This window comes from Mustelus asterias, chromosome 4 (assembly GCF_964213995.1).
Source record: "Mustelus asterias chromosome 4, sMusAst1.hap1.1, whole genome shotgun sequence".
NCBI classification, from domain to species: domain Eukaryota; kingdom Metazoa; phylum Chordata; class Chondrichthyes; order Carcharhiniformes; family Triakidae; genus Mustelus; species Mustelus asterias.
This window is the reverse complement of record NC_135804.1, coordinates 36,354,127-36,373,820: the sequence shown is the minus strand read 5'-3', so window position 1 is coordinate 36,373,820 and position 19,694 is coordinate 36,354,127. Positions and strand designations below refer to the sequence as shown.

The window sequence follows — 19,694 nt, the reverse complement described above, 5'->3', positions numbered from 1 at the left end:
GATTGCTAATTATTAAATGTCTAAATATTAACAATTCTCTTCGATGGAATTAAAAAATTCAGGGTTTTACTAGTCTCACATTTCTGCTGTGTAACCAAATTTTTGACACAAAATGCAATACAATCATCTGCCATTTTAACAAGGGATATTGGCTTCCTTAAAAATGTAACTAAAAAAAACCAAAAATACGAACTAGGGGGCGGAGCAGATCACTTGCCCCTTGAGCCTGCTCCACCACTCAATAAAATCATGGTTGATCTGATTGCAACCTAACTCCACATTTTCACCTACCCCGATAACCTTTCACCCTCTTGCTTATCAAGAACCTATCTAGTTCTGTTTTTAAAATATTCAAAGATTCTGCTTCCACTGCCTTTTGAGGAAAAGAGTTCCAAAGACTCACGATCTTGAGAAAAAAATGGGTGACTCCTTATTTTTTTTAAACAAATGTTATTTTTAAGGGTTTTCCATTTTGCCACAAAATGCAACAAATTTCCAAAATCTAGTACAGTAAAGAGTGATCATTATTCCAGATGTACATATAGAAAATACTCTCACAAATCGTTCAGATTATACTGATGTAGTCAGCGTCTCCTTTCATACGGACAATGAAATGATAGTTGAAAGAGTAGGGATCTCAGGATAAAGCCATGAGCACATGGCACCAAGGTGCACACAAAGGGAGAACCACACAATATACCTTATGGGGTAAAATACAACCGATTGGGACCTAACTCAGCATCCCAAGGCCTCAGAGCATGAAAGGAAACCCCAGAAACAGCGGAACATCAGGATACCACCATCGGTACATGATGTGGCGTGGCAGTGTACACTCTAATATACAGGGGCCAGTAAGCCAAAGATTCTTACACCACATCGAGGCTTGCAACACAACAGACCTCACTCGTGTCCAGCGATATCAGAGGCACTGTTCAAGCCCCAGCATCACCGGAAAACTTACACCATTGTGCACCAAGGAAACTCTACCGACAAGGAAAAGAAAAATCAACATCCGTCAATGGGATATCTCGGGGAGAGATACAATACTCCTCCTCCGACAAGGGAAACTCTCTAGAATTAAACATAACAAATCAGAGCTTCCCATCCATTGACTCCGTCTACATTTCCCTCTGCCTCAGCAAAGCAGCCAACATAAATAAGGACTCCCACGCACCCCAAACATTCTCTCTTCCACCTTCTTCCATCACGTACCAACCGACTCAAGAAGAGCTTCTTGCCTGCTGCCATCAGGCTTTTGAATGGACATATCTTGCACTAAAGTTGATCTTTCTCGACACCCTAGCTATGACTTTAACACTACATTCTGCACATTGTCATTTCCTTCTCTATGAACGGTATGCTTTGTCTGTATAGCACGCAAGAAACAATACTTTTCACTGTATGCTAATACATGTGACAATAATAAATCAAATCAAATCAAATCAAAAAATCCTGTATCAGCACCTCACCTATCCAGGTAAAGAAAGGAAACCCAGAGAGAGAGGAACACCAAGATTAGTCAATAGATGCCACATGTGGTCTAGCAGCATACACTTTCACAGAAAGGATTCCAGGAACAGAATAGCGTAATCTCATAAGAAACAGAATACTGCCCACACCCTCCACCCCAACCAGGGGAACCTAATTCTCAAGTTGGATTACAGTCTGGAAGTTTCCATACAAAACCACTTTGAGGAGGGTGACCTACTCCTCCATCCAGCCTAATCTCCAACCAAAGAAAGACTGTCACAATGTTGAACCAAAGTACTTAGACTTGCACTTATGCCTTGCAGCCAACGAGATACTACATCCCCATGGGAATCAAGTCTCAAGAAGGAGAATAGTCCTAAAAAGGGGACATCTGGAGTTTCACCAAAGCCTTTCCACCTCTGCCACATCGATGCCCCGAAGTCCTGGTAAAGATAAACCTAGGCACTGGTGGGTGGTGAAGACCCATCGCCTCTGGCTACCTCCAGTCCTTCTCGATGAATAGAAGACAAGGCAACATTAGACCAGCGGTCGGAGTCTTCGATCTACCCCAGGCCTCGAAGACTGTTTACAAATGTGCGCCATCGAACTTGAAACGCCCGGCCTGCAAATCGCGATTGTGAAAGCTTGGCAGCCAGGCCCCCAGATTCGGCCTGGAATTTATCCTCAGCTCCCCTTGGGAGACCGGGCACACGGATACTCCTCCTTCGGCCTCATCTCCCTGAATCAACCAGGATTTTCAAAATACCACACTGCAGGATTTCAAAGGGCTGAAGGTAAGCTCCACCGAGGAAACTGCCCTCTTGACTGACAGGATTCTCTTCTCCACTTCATCCATTGTCTTTAGGATATTTTGCAGTTCATTAACGTGAGCAGCAAAAATCTGTGCCAGGGAGCCAAGATTGTCATCCAGAACTTCACTCACAATAGCAACCATCAGCGAAACTGCCACTGCAAAAAGGGCCCCGCCCCGGCCACCTCCGAGCACCTCAATCAAATGAGGATTTTCTTAACTTACCTCGGCCCCCTGCCACCAAAATTTAGCCAATATCTTCCAGGAACATTTCATAGATTATACACATCAAGATCAAATAATTATGGGTTGTGAACAGAATTAAAAACAAGGATTAAAGATGAATAATGTGAGAGCTCACAAAAAAGCAGCCGTTCCTGCGCTTACATCATGTGACCCCGACCCCTTATTTTTAAACAGTGACCCCCTAGTCCTATATATTCCCACAAGAGGAAAAATCCTCTTCACATCCACCCTGTCAACACCCCTCAAGATCTTATATGTTTTGATCCAGTTATCTCTTACTCTTTTAACTCCAGTGGATACAAACCGAACCTGAACTTTTCTCAAAACGCAACACTCCCATTCCATTGGTCTGGTAAACCTTCTCTGAACTGCTTTCGATGCATTTACATCCTTCGTTAAATAAGGAGGCCAGTACTGTAAAAAGTACTCAAGACGTGGTCTCATCAATGTCCTGTATAACTGAAGCATAACCTCCCTCCTTTATATTCACTTCGCACAATAAATTATGACATTCTCTTAGCTGTCCTAATTATTTTCTCTATCTGCATACTAACCTTTTGTAATTCATGCACTAGCACACACAGACTCCACTGCATCTCAGAGCTCTGCAATCTCCCACCATTTAGATAATATGCTCCTTTTGTATTCTTTCTACCAAAATGGACAATGTCACATTTTCCCACATTTCTCCATTTGCCAGCTCTTTGCTCTTTTATTAAACCTATCCATATCCTTTTGTGGTCTAATTTTGTCCACTCCACAACTTGCTTTCCTCCGTATCTTTGTATCATCAGCAAATGGAGCAATTAGACCTTCGGTCCCTGCATCCAAGGTATTTATATAAAAGTGGAAGCCCCAGCACTGATCCCTGTAGCACACCATTTCTAATTCATTTCTAAAACAAGTTGGTAAATTGGAAGTATAACACAACCATAGCAACAGATAATACAATGGAAAGCGAACTATATTGACATGTATTAAAAATCTTGGATGAAGAGTCTGAGTGAAGCAAGGTTTGGAACAAGTCACTTGAGCCAAATGAACAGTTTGGCAACAGTTCTTACTGTTGAATCTGTTACTGTTACTAAACAGTAACTGCGTTTATTTTTAAATATTTATAAGTAAAAAACAGTGTTATTGTTCAATCTGGCTTCATTCTTGCACTGGGGAATCTGCTTCACAAAAAACTACACTGACATTGCTGAAATCAGTTTAATGTAAAAAATTGTTGCTTATGAATACAAAAAAACTTACATTTCGGGCTTGATATTTACTTGCAGTCAGCAAGTAAGGTGACAATTACCATGGAATTTTGATTATTTATCATAATTAAGGCATCTCTCTCCCTTTATCAATAATTGATAGCCTCCTGTAGATAGTCTGACAGTATAGTTTGGTTGTGAATTTTTAACTTCCGATTAGTTCACTGTGATTACCTAATCAAGTTGACACCATCCTCACTGCACCAAATAAAGTTACCTTCTGTAACACTAAACTAATTTATTCCAAATTGAAATCATCACCATCAAAATCAATTATATAATGAAGAGTTTAGTTCACATCAGAGTTGCACTGAAATTGTCATGCTGGTAACTATGAGCTTTGCCAGGATATGTTGGGACAGTAGCAGATGCTACATCTCAACTTACTATTCTATCACAGAGTTTACTGGAGAAGCAGTTTGCTATACAAGTCACCATCGTCTCAGGTGACCATAGGCTGGTGGTGATTTAACCTGAGGATCAATACACCTCAGGCGAGGGGCAAGGTTGAGAAGGTCATAAATAACCTCAGCCAGTATGGAAATTGAACCCACACTGCTGGTGTCGCTCCACATCACAAACCAGTCATCTAGCCAACTGAGCCAACGTACTATCATGCCAAATGTAGTGAAATGGCAGACAGAAATCATACTTAACATGTCATTACTTCAACTGATCGCCATCTCATTATTGGTGATGATGATTTTGAAACTATAACATACAACAAAAGAAAGCAAACCTCCACCTGAATAGAGCAGCCAAACTTCATCTGACTTTGATTGATTTTTGTCACATGTATTAGTATACAGTGAAAAATATTGTTTCTTGTGCACTATACAGACAAAGCATACCATTTAGAGAAGGAGAGAGTGCAGAATGTAGTGTTGCAGTCATTGGTCAAGGCACCTCAGAGAATAACAATGTGAAGTCTGAGGCTTTCAGGGGTGATGGGAGCTGGATGTATACAATTGGAACAAAGACTTGGGACAGACATATAGGCCGGAAATTTACCACCCCGCCTGCCACAGGAATCAGAGCAGGCGAGGGGCGGACCATGGAAAGGTCCGTTGACCTCGGGTGGGATTTTAGTTTCGGGATGAGCGAGGCCATAAAATCCCGGCCATAGAGTAAAAGAGAGGCTGATGCTAATGTAATGATAATGTAACACAACGTGATTGAGTAATAGATCTGGAGGGAGAGGAAGTTCCAACCACTCGTTGAGGTATATGTATACAGTAGCTGCGAATAAAGAAATATGGTTTTAACAAACTACTGCCTTGAGTAGTTACCTAAGGAGAATAGACTAACCCCAAAGAACCCCATTTAGACCCTCAACACACAATAAAACAGCATTTACCTCTTCAACGCAACAGTCCTCACAACTCTTCAAATCCTTGGAAATTTGACTGGCTAGGGTTAGATTTGAAATGGAAAAAAAATGTAAAGCATAGAGTTTTATCAAAATATATAAATGAACAAACTGCTTTGGGGCAGGTTTTCCACCCTGGTTCTGCCAATTAAAACCAGAAGTGGGTTGAAATAGGTTGCAATTGGTTTCAGTAGTTTCTTTCCATTTGATCTGACCCAAACCCACCCATTTTTGGTCGTGTTAATACACAAAGACAGTGCAAGGTTTGATCCCTGAACAGTACTGCAGTAATTATCCTTAGTCAGGTAAATAATCGTACATATTACATTTAGGCTCAGCAATTCAACATAACTGATCTGAAATGGTATGGGGAAGGGGGTAAAAAATGAGCTAAGGAATCAAGTTGTTAACCAATCGTCCCATGCAAAAATGAAATGTATGAGTGCTAAGTGAATGCAAAATTTGCTTTGGTGATGTTGTTACCTACAAATTCAAATGTGTATGCTGATATAATGAGTCTTTCACATAATTAACGACACCTGGTTGAAGTAATGGAGGACAACTGGAGTCCATGGATTCATAACCAGCATGAATCAGTGCCCTCAGGCTATGAGGGAGAGAAAAGAATCTTATTCAGTCATAAATTATTGGTTTTAAAGTGCTTATTTAACAGAATAGCTGAGCTGACACTGACATCATCCACCCACAAACTGCTAAAGAGAATCGTAGAAGTTGGAAGTTACATATCACGGTTACTCCTCCTAATGATTTAACATTTCAATTAAAACCTCATCACTACTTTTAACTTCAAGCCCAGTTAAATAATAGATTGCAGACCAGAGATTGGCACTGCAACAAGGGAATCTAACCATCACCTCTTGATATTCAATGGCTTTATCACTGCTGAATCCCACGCTACCAACATCCTGTTGGCAAGCATTAACCAGAAACTTAACTGGACTAACCACATAAAACTGTGGTTATAAGAACAGTAAGAGTTTTAACAACGCCAGGTTAAAGTCCAACAGGTTTATTTGGTAGCAAATGCCATTAGCTTTCGGAGCACTGCTCCTTCGTCAGATGGGCAGATATCCACTCCATCTGACGAAGGAGCAGCGCTCCGAAAGCTAATGGCATTTGCTACCAAATAAACCTGTTGGACTTTAACCTGATGTTGTTAAAACTCTTACTGTGTTTACCCCAGTCCAACGCCGGCATCTCAACATTATAAGAGCAGGTCAGAGGTGAGGAATCCTGTGGTGTATAACTCACCTCCTGATTCCCCAAAACCTGTCCACCATCTACAAAGCACAAGTCAAGAGTATGATGAAATACTCTTGTCTGGGTGTGCAGCTCCAAGAACATTCAAGAAGCTTGACACCAAACAGGACAAAGCAGCCAGCTTAATTGGCACCTCATCCACAAACATTCACTCCCTCCACCACCAACACACAGTGGCAGCACAAGATGTACCACAGGGATTCATCAAGTCTCCTTAGATAGCATCTTCCAACCCACACCCGCCTAAAAGGACAAGGGCAGCAGTCACATGGGAACACCACCACTTGGAAGTTCCCTTCCAAGCCACACAATATCCTGACTTGGAAATATATATCACCGTTCTTCCTGGATCAAAATTCTGGAACTCCCTCCTTAACAGCACTGTGGGTGCTCTGAAAGCAGATGGACTGCAGCGGTTCAAGAAAGCAGCTCACTACCGTTACCTTCTCAAGGGTAATTAGGGGTGGGCATTAAATGCTGACCTAGCCAATGATGCCCACCACCCATGAATGAATAAAAAAGACAGCTTATACTGTACAATTGTAAGTCAATGAATTGGAAAATCCAAGCAAAACAGAGAATTGAGAAGAAATTAAGATGGTAATATTTTACTTAGCACAATTATTATCAGCAGAACAGAAAGAAATGCAGAAATCGTTGCTCATTCCACTAATCTGTTTCCCTGAAAAAATACATATAAGACATTGCATGTTTCGGCAATAATTCAGCAACTATTCATAAACTGCTGTCTAGTTCTTTATGCAGTCCCTCCCTTGAAAGCAATTCAGGTCTACAAGTGCTATGCCCTGACCATCAGGCCAAAAAGAAATAAGGATAAACAGCTATTATTAGCTTAATTGGACTCATGTGGTGCAAGTCTTGCCCATCCAGCAGCAATCGCAAGGTACACCGGTTTACTGAGGTTCTATGAATGAGACACACACATCTTATTCAAGGAAAAATTTTAAGAATCTAGGGGTTGCACAATACATTATTACAGCCAAATAATACAGTCCCAAGGCAGCATCATTAGGGTACTGCACATCGAACTACAAGCTAACCTCAGCCCAGAGTGCAAGGTTGGATCATTTGTGTATTTAGAAGATGACTGCAGGCATCAGAGCAAGTAATCAAGTTGTTAAACTATTCTGCACATTTAGGTACTTAACTATAGTCATTTCAATAGACTGGTAAGGAAATCCAAATGTGTTATTTCTTTCAAGAGAATTCTCCAGACAATTAAATCTTAAGCATGTACATACAGCATTTGTTTACTAGGATGATACCAGGGGTAGAAAACTATAGGTATGAGATAATGAGCCTATTTCCACCACAGTAGAAAGGACAAAGAGGAAATTTATTAGAGGGTTTAAGAATGAGATATTTGAATAGTGTGAATAGGAAGACAGTTGGGAGTCGGTGATGAGGAATTAGCAAACTAAAACTGTTTCAGTGAGGAGAGAAACCAGGAGAAAATTCTTTATTCAAAAAGAACAAAAGATACAGAATATAAGAAAGTGAAATCAGATCGGTTTATTTAAAAATTCTATTCATAGGACATTCTTGAACACTGTGATTTAGTCACTACTTTAAAAAGCCTGCCAATGCTTAAAGTGTGTTTTTTTTAAAAACCGCTTCACTGATCAATTTTCTTCTCATACTTGTCCTTTCTTAATGTTGACAAGGGGTGCACCTACATAACCACCAGTGCCTTCTATCACAATTTTTTCTTTTTGTATTTTACTACAAGAAGATACTTGCATACCAAGTCAGGAGTCACCTGCTTTCTGAAAAAAAAACACTTTTCTGGGTTGGCTGAAGGCTGCTCACTTTCTTCACTCTCAGTTCTGTCCCAGCATAGAGCACATTCCAGGAGGTCTTACATGGTCACTCCCTCAACACTGCTTCCAAACTCTTTAAATATGTTTTTACTCTTTCATCTTTTCCCATTGTCCTAATCCTTCTTTGAAATTTACCTTAACCAGAATTTTAAAATATTTTATTTTTTCCTTAAGGCCACCCCACCATTTTTGGGTCAAGTAAAATTCAGTAACCTAACTGTACTTACTTATGACCTTCTCCAAGTTATAAACTCCTTTTTACTTTCCTTTGAAAATTAACAAATGAGCACAACAAACCTTTTACCCATGTCTTATTTGCAAATAGAAAATTCAGCTTAGCTACAGTTACTTCCAAGTGCCTGCCTTTCACACCTTGATCCTTTAATATTCTCATAAATTGTTCTTGAGGCCCCAGCACTGGGGCGGCACGGTGGCACAGTGGTTAGCACTGCTGCTTCACAGCACCATGGATCCAGGTTCGATTCCCGGCTTGGGTCGCTGTCTGTGTGGAGTTTGCACGTTCTCCCCATGTCTGCGTGGGTTACATCTGGGTGCTCCGGTTCCTTCCCACGGTCCAAAAGATGTGCTGGTTAGGTGCATTGGCCATACTAAATTCTCCCTCAGTGTACCCAAACAGGCACTGGAGTGTGGTGACTAGGGGATTTTCACAGTAACTTCATTACAGTGTTAATGTAAGTCTACTTGTGACTAATAAATAAACATTAACTTCAACACTGATCCCTACAATACTATTAGTTACTGTTTGACAACCTGAAAATGACCCATTTATCACCAATCTCTGTTTCCTGTTCGTCTGCTAACAATGGCATTTATCACCCCAAAACTATAAGCTCTTATCTTGTCAAGTAACCATTTTTGTAGCACCTTATGGAATGCCTTTTGGAAATCAAAATAGGCTACACTTATTGGTTCCCTTTTATTAACCCTGCTTCCTACACACCGAACTAACTCTAATAAATTTGTCACAGTTTCCCTTGATTCTGTCTTATTGTGTTAGGATTTTCTAAATATCCTGCTGCCACCTCTTCAGTAATGGATTCTAGCATTTTCCTAATTTCAGTTGTTCAGCTAACAGGGCTATAGTTTCCAGCTTTCTGTCTTCCTCCATTTCTGAACAGATGTGTTATATTTTCGGCTTTCCAATCTGTTATGACCTTTCCAGAATCTGGGGAATTTTGCAACATTACAACAAATGGATCCATTATCTCTGCAGTCACTTCTTTTAAGATCTTAGCATGCAGGCCATCGGGTACTCCCATTACTTTTTCTCTAATGACAGAGGTTGTTCCGAGTTCCTCACTCCCTTTTTCCTCTTGATTTTCAATTATTCTTGGGATGCTTTTCGTGTCTTCTACTGTGAAGACGGATACAAAATACTTATTCAAAGCCTTTACTATTTCTTCATTTTCCACTATTAATTCCCTAATTTCATCCTGGAAAGGGACCAAAGTCCAATGTAGTTGCTCTTTCCTTTTTACATGCTTGAAGAAGCTTTTTGGTTTCGTAGAAGCTTTTATATTCCTTGCTAGTTTTCTCTCTGACTCCAATTTCTCCCTCTTTATTATAGTAAAACATATTTGGCAATTGTGGAATCTTGTAGCTTAATTATTTCAGTAAATTACTGGGGTTTTGGATTTCTTATTTTTTTAAATGTTACTGATCTTGACTGAAATTGGAATAGTAGTGGTTAGATTTTTTAAATGTTATTTATTGCAATTTAACTACATTCACAGCGATTTAATATAATAGGATTGCTCAAGTAATCAAAAGCCGAAACATTTAAGGGCCTAAACCTTTTCAAACCTAATTATAAGGCACAAAACAGTGACATTTTTACAACAGTAGAGTCCCTCCGTTGCCTAGAAACATGCGAAGCATACCAAAATAGACCTTCCAAAATAGTCTGTCAGACCAAACATCTGATTACAGCTTCGCAATCTCATTGTAACAGTATGAATCTTGTGGGATCGCAGTACAAGAGGTCACAGAGTCAAGTTAGCTTCAGAGACGCATCAGTATTGTGTTCACCTCGATATGAATTTGGCAGTTTAGAATTAAGTTAAACTGCTTAAATTTACATATTTCACTCTAAGATGTTCCATAAAGCTGAAAGCTCATAACATTAATAAAAATGCATATTGGTGACCTACTTAAACAAGGCTTAAATTTCAAGAACTTACATTCAGCTAGGAAAAAAGCTTAAACGATGATGTGGGGTCAACCAAATGGCAGAAAGTTAAACCACTTGGGATAGCTAGCATTCCTACTTCAATACCTTTTCGCATTTGTCCAAAAATAGAGTTAAAGCTAACATTATCTTTGGAATAAAAACATGCATGTGCGAGTTAGGAAATTACACAGGAGAGAAATGGAAACTGGCAAACTTGATCAACCCAATTGATAGCTTTGCGAAATTAACTGTCTGTGTTGTTTTAGACAAAGAAGTAACTTAATTCTAACTTCTCTCTATTTGCATATTTGTACAGACTACAATTATATTTATAAAAATACATTTGTTAAAAAAAGGATGGCAATCCAAGCAATTTGCTGAAAGCAATGTCACAAACATAGTCGTTTCAAATTTTGTTATTTGTCAGCACCTACATCTATAGATTTAAGTATCAAAATCTGGGCCTTAGCACATAATCAAAGTTGAACTTCAATGAAATATAGTAGGAATGCTACGGTGTTGGATGTGAAGTCTTTCAGATGTGAGATTATTTCAAGATCTTTTCTGCCCCATCAAGTAGACATAAAAGACACTGTGGCTCTATTCGAAGACAAGCAACAATACTCTAATCCTTATGCATGCCTTTGCGTAGAAGGAACCCCTCCTGTGTAGGGAATGCATTGTGCAAGCCACCATTAATCCAAGCTGTGTCCAAGAGCAGTAGGCTCCCACTACATGAAAGAACAAAAAGTTTCTGGAGCAGCGATTCATTATGTTTTCAATATTAGAGAAGATGAGAGGTTTTTATAGATTACTCTCCAGAATCTGGTTAACCAAGAAACAATGCTAGGTCAGAACACCAAGATAATACAGAAAGAGAAATGGGAGAACATTTGCAGAACAAGCAGAGATAAGTAGGGGATACTGTTGCAAGGAACACCTGATTTTAACTGCTCCATCAGTGATGGTTGCACTTTCAGTTGCCTCTGTCCTAAGCTCGGCAATCCTCTCCATATTCATCACTACCTTTCTATCTTGCTTTCCTCCGATAAGACACTCTAAAACTGAACCTATTTGACCAAGCTTTTGTTTATCTGACCGAATAAACTCCCTCTGAGGTTCAGTGTTACACTTTGTTTTACAATGTGAAGTACCTTGGGACATTTTATTACATTAAATGCACAATATAAATGTACAAATGTTGTTACTTAACAAGTCCTCAGACATTAGCAAGGAAGATTGACTAGGCAACAAATGCCTCTGCAGTAACCAAATCCAGTGCCTATGTCAATGCCAGGTGGCCTGTAATATTTTATTCTTAATCATTTTTTCTATAACAGTTCGATACAACCGAGGGCAGTTCAGAATCAATCACATTGTTGTGGGTCTTAAGTCACACATAGGCCAGACCGGGTAAAGAGTGCACATTTCTTTCCTGAAAGGAAATGACTGAATTACTCCAGGGTTCAGCATACTCCACACAACAAAAATAGGAGAGTGAAGAATTCTGGACTGCAACCAGACTCTTTTGCAGTGATAACGTGGACAATGTTGCCTCACAGGTGCATAAGTAAAGGATAAGAACAACGGAAGACTAGACTGAAGCAATTTTCTCTGCCAAAGATATCTACATCTTTGCAGAAAAGGTGCAAAGAACAAATGAACTGGATCAGATGACTATTCCCTCTTTCAATCAGATGATGGTTGATCTGTACCACAACTCTGTTTATCTGTCTTTGATCCATATCACTTGATATCCTTGCCCATCACATATTTATTGATCTCAGTCTTGAAAAATTTAATTGATCCAGCATCCAAAGCTTTTGGAAAAATAAGTTCATGGTTTCCACGACCTTATTGTGAAAATGTGCTTCTCAATTTCAATCTTAAATGGCTCTAATTTTAACATTATTCTCTTGTTCAGTATTCCCTCATCAGAGGAAATAGATTTCTTGAGCACCTTAACTGAATATCTTTATTATTTTAAAGATCTCAATTAGATCAACCGACACAATCTAAATTCATAGGAATATAAACTCGGGTTACTCCACCTGTCCTAATATTTAATCCTTTAAACCCTGGTGACACTTTGGCGAATCTGCAGCTTATATCCTCCAAAATCAATTCAATATTTCTTAAGATGTAGCACTCATCCAAAGCCACTTCCACATGTTTATATGTCAAAATCTTTGAGATAAAGGTCAACATTCCAATAGCCTACTTAGATGACCTTTTGTACTTGTACATACTTATGCACGAGTATTTAGTGATTAAACAAAGTGAATTAATTCACATTTCCTCACATAGGATATCAAAACAGATTGTGTCCATTCGTTTTTTTTCCATCATATCCTTTTGCAACTTTTATTACTCTCTTTACATGTTTTAATTTCTCAACAGAATTTTCAGTCCACTGGGTTTGTACTTGTTTCGGTTTGATGAATGGAGGTTGATGGCTATATGTTTATTCAGTTAAGTGTAATTACTGAAGAAGTAATTGTGCAGCGAATTGGTGGAGCGTTCCTAATCAATTTTGGGACTTATTTTCAGCTCACTTAGAATGGGGAGGGGCTGAAAATTTGTGGTCAGTTGCAAGGGTTCTGTTATGTTCTTTTCCAAATTCGGCTGCAAGAATTTATGAGTATTTTTCTTTATTCATTCACAGGATGAGGGTGTCTCTGGCTCAGCCAACATCCCTAGTTGTCCTCAAGAAGGTGGTAGTGAGCTGCCTTCTTAAACCGCTGCAATCCCTGTGGTGTTACACGCACAGCGCCATTACTACTGCTCAGTAAAAGGGGCGGACGACGCAACGTAAAAGATTTCCTACTCATTTCAACTGCTGAGGGATTGGGATGGCTGGGTTGTTTGTGACTGATGACAATCTCACGTAAGTGGTGGAGGAAGGGGGAATGTCAATCTGTGTTCAATGCAGATGGAGGTGGCAGTTGGTCATCGTTGGGAGGGATGATTTCCCAAAGTTTGTTCATGTAGTTGGATACCAGTAAACTATGCTGACTGCTTTTCTGCAATCTTCTGTTCAGTGTTATGGATGAGCAGTATTTCTGGTTACCAGGGCAGGAGTCTGATTGTGGAATGGCAGTACCATTTAGTGTCTTCAGTCAAGAATGCAATTTAAAAATTTCTTTGCACACTGGGTAACCCAATAAATAGTCCATTTAATTTGTGATTTGAAGCTTCCATTAGTTGTTCTTCCCCAATATTGTCTGCTTATCTGCACTATGACTTTAGAGCTAATCAGCGGTCTGAGTTTTAACCATTGTATTTTGCGACGTTCGTGTGCCTTTAAGAATTTTTTTTAAAATCATGTTCTCTGCAGTTTGTAAGCAGGTCTTATGGTTTAATTGTGGCACCGGCTACCTGTTTAGATGTCTTTTTATTGCTGCTTAAATGCAGTTAAAGTGTCAGGTGGTTCCTCCACAGAGGAATCCAAGGATTTACTTTCAATTTTAGTTTAGAAGGTGTTTGGACATCAGACTGAAAAGCAGTGTTTTTCTCTCTCTCTCTGGTATTGTAAATTCTGCTGGCTAGCCAGAAACAGGTCTCCTGGCCTTTCTGGAGGGAAAATTCTGCTGTTGGTGGTTTGCTAGAGTAACTAGAGTCTCTCTCTCTTTCCCTGGTATTTTGGGGACGCTGTTCTGCCTTCAAGTTTGGCTGTGCGTGTATCAAGAGAACTGCAGCATCCAACCAAAGGACTAAATTCCAGCATCACGTGAGCATTCATATTTTCTGTGCTAAATCCGTGGCAAGGCTTTTGTTTATGGGATTTGTTTGGTTGGAATGGTATTTAGCTGTTAAGGTTTATACAATATCATAGTTCTTTTTTTTTCATGTTAAAAGCTATTGCCAAATTTCTTTCTATACATGTTAACTGTATTCTTAAAGAAACTTTGTTTGCTAAAAGCTCCCTAGTGGGTCATTTGAATCATACCTGAAATGAAACATCTCATGCTTGCCCTAGCCAAATTCAAATTGCAAAACTTACGATCCAGGCAGATTTTATAAAACACTTTGGAATTTCTGACTTGAATTATAACAATTTTCTTTCCATAATTTTTGTTTTAATATCATGCAACAAGAATTAGCAGAAGTCAAAAGTAATGATTCATGGTTACAATGTTAAGATGTAGACAGTTAATGGATGGGCAAACAGGCAGGAGATAATGCAATTGAATGGAGTTTGGGGAAAAGAAATGGGAGTTTACACATAATGGAAAGACACTGACTGATGAGCAGAGATCTGGGGTTCAAATACATAATTTCTTCAAAGTACGAGCACAGGCAGATGAAGCCGCAAAAACGCCCAATAGAATATTAGGCTTTAAATCTAAACCTAGATTGTGTAAAAGATTAGATACAATAAACACAGTAAGAGAGGAAGTACTGGAGGGCTTGACATCCTTGAAGATGGATAAATTACCAGGGCCGGATGGATTAATAACCAGGACCGGATGGATTGTATCCCAGGTTGTTGAAGGGAGCCAGATAAGAAATAGCAGATGCTCGGGGATCATTTTTCAATCGATACAGGCGAGCTCCCAAAGAACTTGAGGTCTACAAATACCATACCATTATTTAAAAAGAGTACGAGAGTTAGGCCAGGAAATTATAGACTGGTCAGTGGTAAACAAATTATTGGAAACAATTCTAAGAGACAGGATAAACTGTCATTTAGTAAGGCACAGATTGATCAAGGATAGTCAGCATGGTTTTATTACAGGAAGATTGTGTCTTACTAATATACTTTTTGAGGAAGTAACAAGGATTGATGAGGGCAACGGATGTTGTCTACATGGATTTTGTAAGAAGTCTCACAACACCATACATGGATTTCAGTAAGGTATTTTACAAGGTTCCCCCATGGCAGACTAGTCAGAAAAAGTGAGATCTCATGGAATACAAGAAAAGGGGGCAGGTTGGATCCAAAATTCACTCGGTGACAGTAAACAAAGGATAATGGTCAATAGATGGTTTTACGAATGAAAACGTTTTGAAGTACTTTAAAGTCTATTTATTGGTGTCACAAATATGCTTATATTAACACTGCAACGAAGCTACTGTGAAGATCCTCTAGTCGCCACACTCCGACATCTGTTTGGGTACACGGAGGGAGAATTTAGCATGGCCAATGCACCTAACCAGCACGTCTTTCGGACTGTAGGAGGAAACTGGAGCACCCAGAGGAAACCCACACTGACATGGGGAGAACGTGCAGACTCCGCACAGACAGTGACCCAAGCTGGGAATCGAACCCGGGTCCCTGGTGCTGTGAGGCAGCAGTGCTAACCATTGTGCCACTGTCACCTGTGCAATTGTGCACAGAACTGGTCACCACATTACAGGAAGGCTACAATTGCTGTTGGGAGAATGCAGAGGAGATTTACTAGAATGTTGCCAGTGCTTGAAAATTGTAGCTGAGGAGAGCTTGGATAGGCAAGGGTTGTTTCCCTTAAAGAAGAAGAAGCTAAGGGGTGACCTAATTGAGGTGTACAAAATTGAGGGATCTGGCTAGGACATACAGCAAAGACTTGTTTCCACTACCTGAGGGGTCAATTTCCAGGGTGCATAGATTTAAGGTGATTGGTAGAAAGATTAGAGAGGACATGAAGAAAAACTTTTTCACTCAGAGAGGGGATGATGGGCATCCAGAATTCACTACCCAAGTTGGTGGTTGATGCTGAAATGGTCAACACATTTAAAAGGTACCTGGATCGGCATCTGAAGTGCTGTAACCTGCAAGGCTGCAGACCAGTGTGGGTTGGAATTAAATTAAGCGACCCATTTCCTTTTCTTCTTTTTTGACTGGTGCAGACATGGGCTGAATTGCCTCTTTCTGCACCGTTACTTTTCTATAGTTCTAAACAGGTGCATAGAGTACAACATCATAAAAATAATGATGAGTTTGTACTAAATATTGGTCATGGTGCAGTTAAAGGACTGCGTGCAGTTTTCAAAGCTCCATTATTCAAAGTACTTTAAACCCATTCAAACCATACAGTATGGATCCACCAGGATAAGGCCAAGGATTTTATTTCACTGGAATAGAGAAGGCAAAGAGGAGATTTAAATAAGCAGTTTTAAAACTAATATTTGCAGTGAATCAGGAAACACATTCTTCTGGTTAGAGACAAAAAATTATCAATTTAAAATATCACTAAGAGTTAGGAGAGGTACTAAGAGAAATTTATTTTGCTGGAGCATGGAATAAATAGTACTCTTAAGACACAGTGTTGCACTCAATTAACAAAATTGGATAAGTTGAGAAGAGCAATTTATAAGGCTATAGGGAAAGAGTATACAACATAAAAACTAGAAGACAGAGCAGCCCAAATGGTCTCTTGAGTCTAGTTTGCCATTCAGTTTGATCATGGCTGATCTTTGGCCTCAACTCCACTTTCCCACCTGTTAGCCATATTCCTCAGTTTCCTGAGTCACCAAAAATCTATCTGTCTCAGTCTTAATGTAGTAACAGATGGAAAATCGATGATTCTGGGGTAAAGAATTTCAAAGATTCACAACTCTGAGTGAATAAATGTCTCTTCACCTCAGACCTAAGTGATCAGCTCCTTTCCTGAGACTGTGCTCCTGTGGTCTAGGTTTCTCAGTAAGAAGTCTCACAACACCAGGTTAAAGTCCAACAGGTTTATTTGGTAGCAAAGGCCACTAGCTTTCGGAGCGCTTGCTGCTCCTTCGTCAGGTGAGTCAAGCAAGCAAGCGCTCCGAAAGCTAGTGGCTTTTGCTACCAAATAAACCTGTTGGACTTTAACCTGGTGCTGTGAGACTGCTTACTGTGTTTACCCCAGTCAAACGCCGGCATCTCCACATCTAGATTTCTCAGCCAGGGGAAACAACCTCACTGTCTACTCTGTCAAGCCTCTTCAGAATCTTGTATGTTTCAATGAAATCAGCTGTCATTCTTTTAAATTCCAGAGTGTAGACTCAATTTAAAAAGTCTCTCATCCCAGGAACCAATCGAGTGAACCTTCATTGTAGCACCACGAATCTAAGGATATCCTTCCTTAAATTTGGAACCCCAACTGTGCACAGTATGCCAAGTGTGGTCTCACTAATGCCATGTACAGTTGCAGCAAGATTTCCTTATTCTTGTATTTGAATCCCTTTGCAATAAAGACCAACTTGCCTTCCTAATTGCTTGCTGTACCAGCATGTTAACATTGCGCTCCTTGTACATGCAGGAGAGTGTAATTAGATTTAGAATGCTCCAGTAATGAGCTAACACGCACACACACAATGGGTCAAATAGGCTCTTTCAATGCTGCAAACATCTATGTTTCCATAGGCACCATCAAGAGCAACACATAATTCATCAGTGCAGAGTTCACATCAATGTTTTGCTGCTAGTATAGGACTCTGTCCAAAACAAGATCCATTCAATATCGAAGAAGTGACAGTAAACACAGATCCTTCTGAAGTTACAGCATTGTATCTGAATTGTCACATCAATTTAGAGAAACACACAACCTATTCACTTCAATTTGCAATTTATGGACTACCAAGCACTGTGCAGACATAAAATAACTAACAACATATTAAATGCATAAAATATCTTGGGAGTAAAACCCAGACACCACGAGGATTACACTTACCTATAAGCTAGTGCTACAGCCCAAGCACTGGCAGCACAATAAAGGCAATCTCGAACTTTGGCATGATTACTATTACCAACAGTCTTGCTGGGGAAAAGACCTGTCGCAGGACTCTGGTAGTTTAGTACAGTTGATTTTACTGCAAATAAACAAAAATATGCGAATTGTTAACATGAATTTGAAATCCCCGCTAATTGGTTCGTGCCCAATGAAATCTGTTGATTAATTAGAGATTATGCTGTTCCAACATGCCAGAAATTAACTTTCCTGGGTTAGTTGATCACATTACACTAGGAAAAAAGGTAATTTAATTTGCTACACGATTTCAACAGCATGGATCAACAACTTCAAAAACTATAATGTAATCAAGCATAAGGAAGGCAAGTAACAGTTCCAGAGAAAGGGTCAACAACTGGATGTTTGATAAAATTCTAGCAATATTATCTTGCTTCCAGCTCAAAGACTTGTTTAATCTTAATGGAACTAGTCTTGCAAGCTGCGTTTATGTAGATTTCAATGTAAAATTCTGAGGCAGGAAGAAAGCCAAGAAGTGACATACTGTTACAAATCCTCTTGCACAGTTGGAAGTTGGGTTGAAATCTTCTAGCGATTAGGAATAGTAAAAATCTGATAGTTCCACAGCCTGGTTAACCTTTGCTACACTCCCTCTATAGTAGTCCTACACATATTCTACAGAAACAACAAACATATATTGAGGACAGGTATCCTTTCTGAAAAGTGGTTACATAATTCTGACTGAAGCCTGGCATCAAAAGACCAAAAGACTAAATAATTAACAATTGTAAGGTGCATGAGTGTCCGTTTCCTAATACCAAATCTGTTGTGTATTCAGGAAATTACAATTCAAAATTCACTTTGATCATCAAATTCAATATCCTGATCCCGCCTTCCCCCGTATCCCTTGATCCCTTCAGGCCAAGAGTTAGATCTAATTTCTTCTTGAAATCACACGTTTTGGCCTTAACTACTTTCTGTGACAGTGAATTCACCACTCCCTGGATGAAGAAATTTTTCCTCATCTCAATCCTAAAAGGTTTACCCCTTATCCTCAAACTATGACCCCTAGTTCTGGACTCCTCCACCATCGGGAACATTCTCTCAGAAATTTATAAAATTCTAACAGGATTAGACATGGTAGATTAAATGAGGATCTCCTCTCAGTCTTCTAAACTCCAACGAACACAATCCTAACTGACATAGTCTCTCCTCATGACAGACCTGCCACCCCAGGAATCAGCCTGGTAAATCTTTGCTACACTCCCTCTATGGCAAGGACATCTTTCCTCAGATAGGACACCAAAATTGTACACATACTCCAGGTGTGGCCTCACCAACATCGTGTTTAGTTCCTGACATTGGGCCTGCTACTACTGCAGCATCAGGCGAGCCTGAAACGACCAGTGATCTTATCGCTACTGCCAATTCCCTTATTGAGAATGATATAGTGACCCCTCCAAGGGAAGAAATATCTACTGACATGCCCAAGTGACGGATACAATCAGAGAGGGTTCGACGGCCTCCCAATCACCTCTCCTAATGATTGTGTTACATTTAGTCCAGTTGCATTGTCTAATGTG

General features: G+C 39.7%; 1 protein-coding gene across 4 annotated transcripts in view; it reads right to left on the bottom strand.

Annotated features, from left to right (window-relative positions):
- The window catches only part of phkb (phosphorylase kinase, beta), a 261,679-nt gene that overhangs the window by 212,847 nt on the left and 29,138 nt on the right, over positions 1–19,694 (bottom strand). For all 4 annotated transcript variants that reach the window (XM_078210829.1, XM_078210828.1, XM_078210830.1 and 1 more), the window contains one exon: positions 18,097–18,235. In XM_078210829.1, coding sequence (XP_078066955.1) covers positions 18,097–18,235 — 139 coding nt within the window. The remainder of the gene's footprint in view (positions 1–18,096; positions 18,236–19,694) is intronic.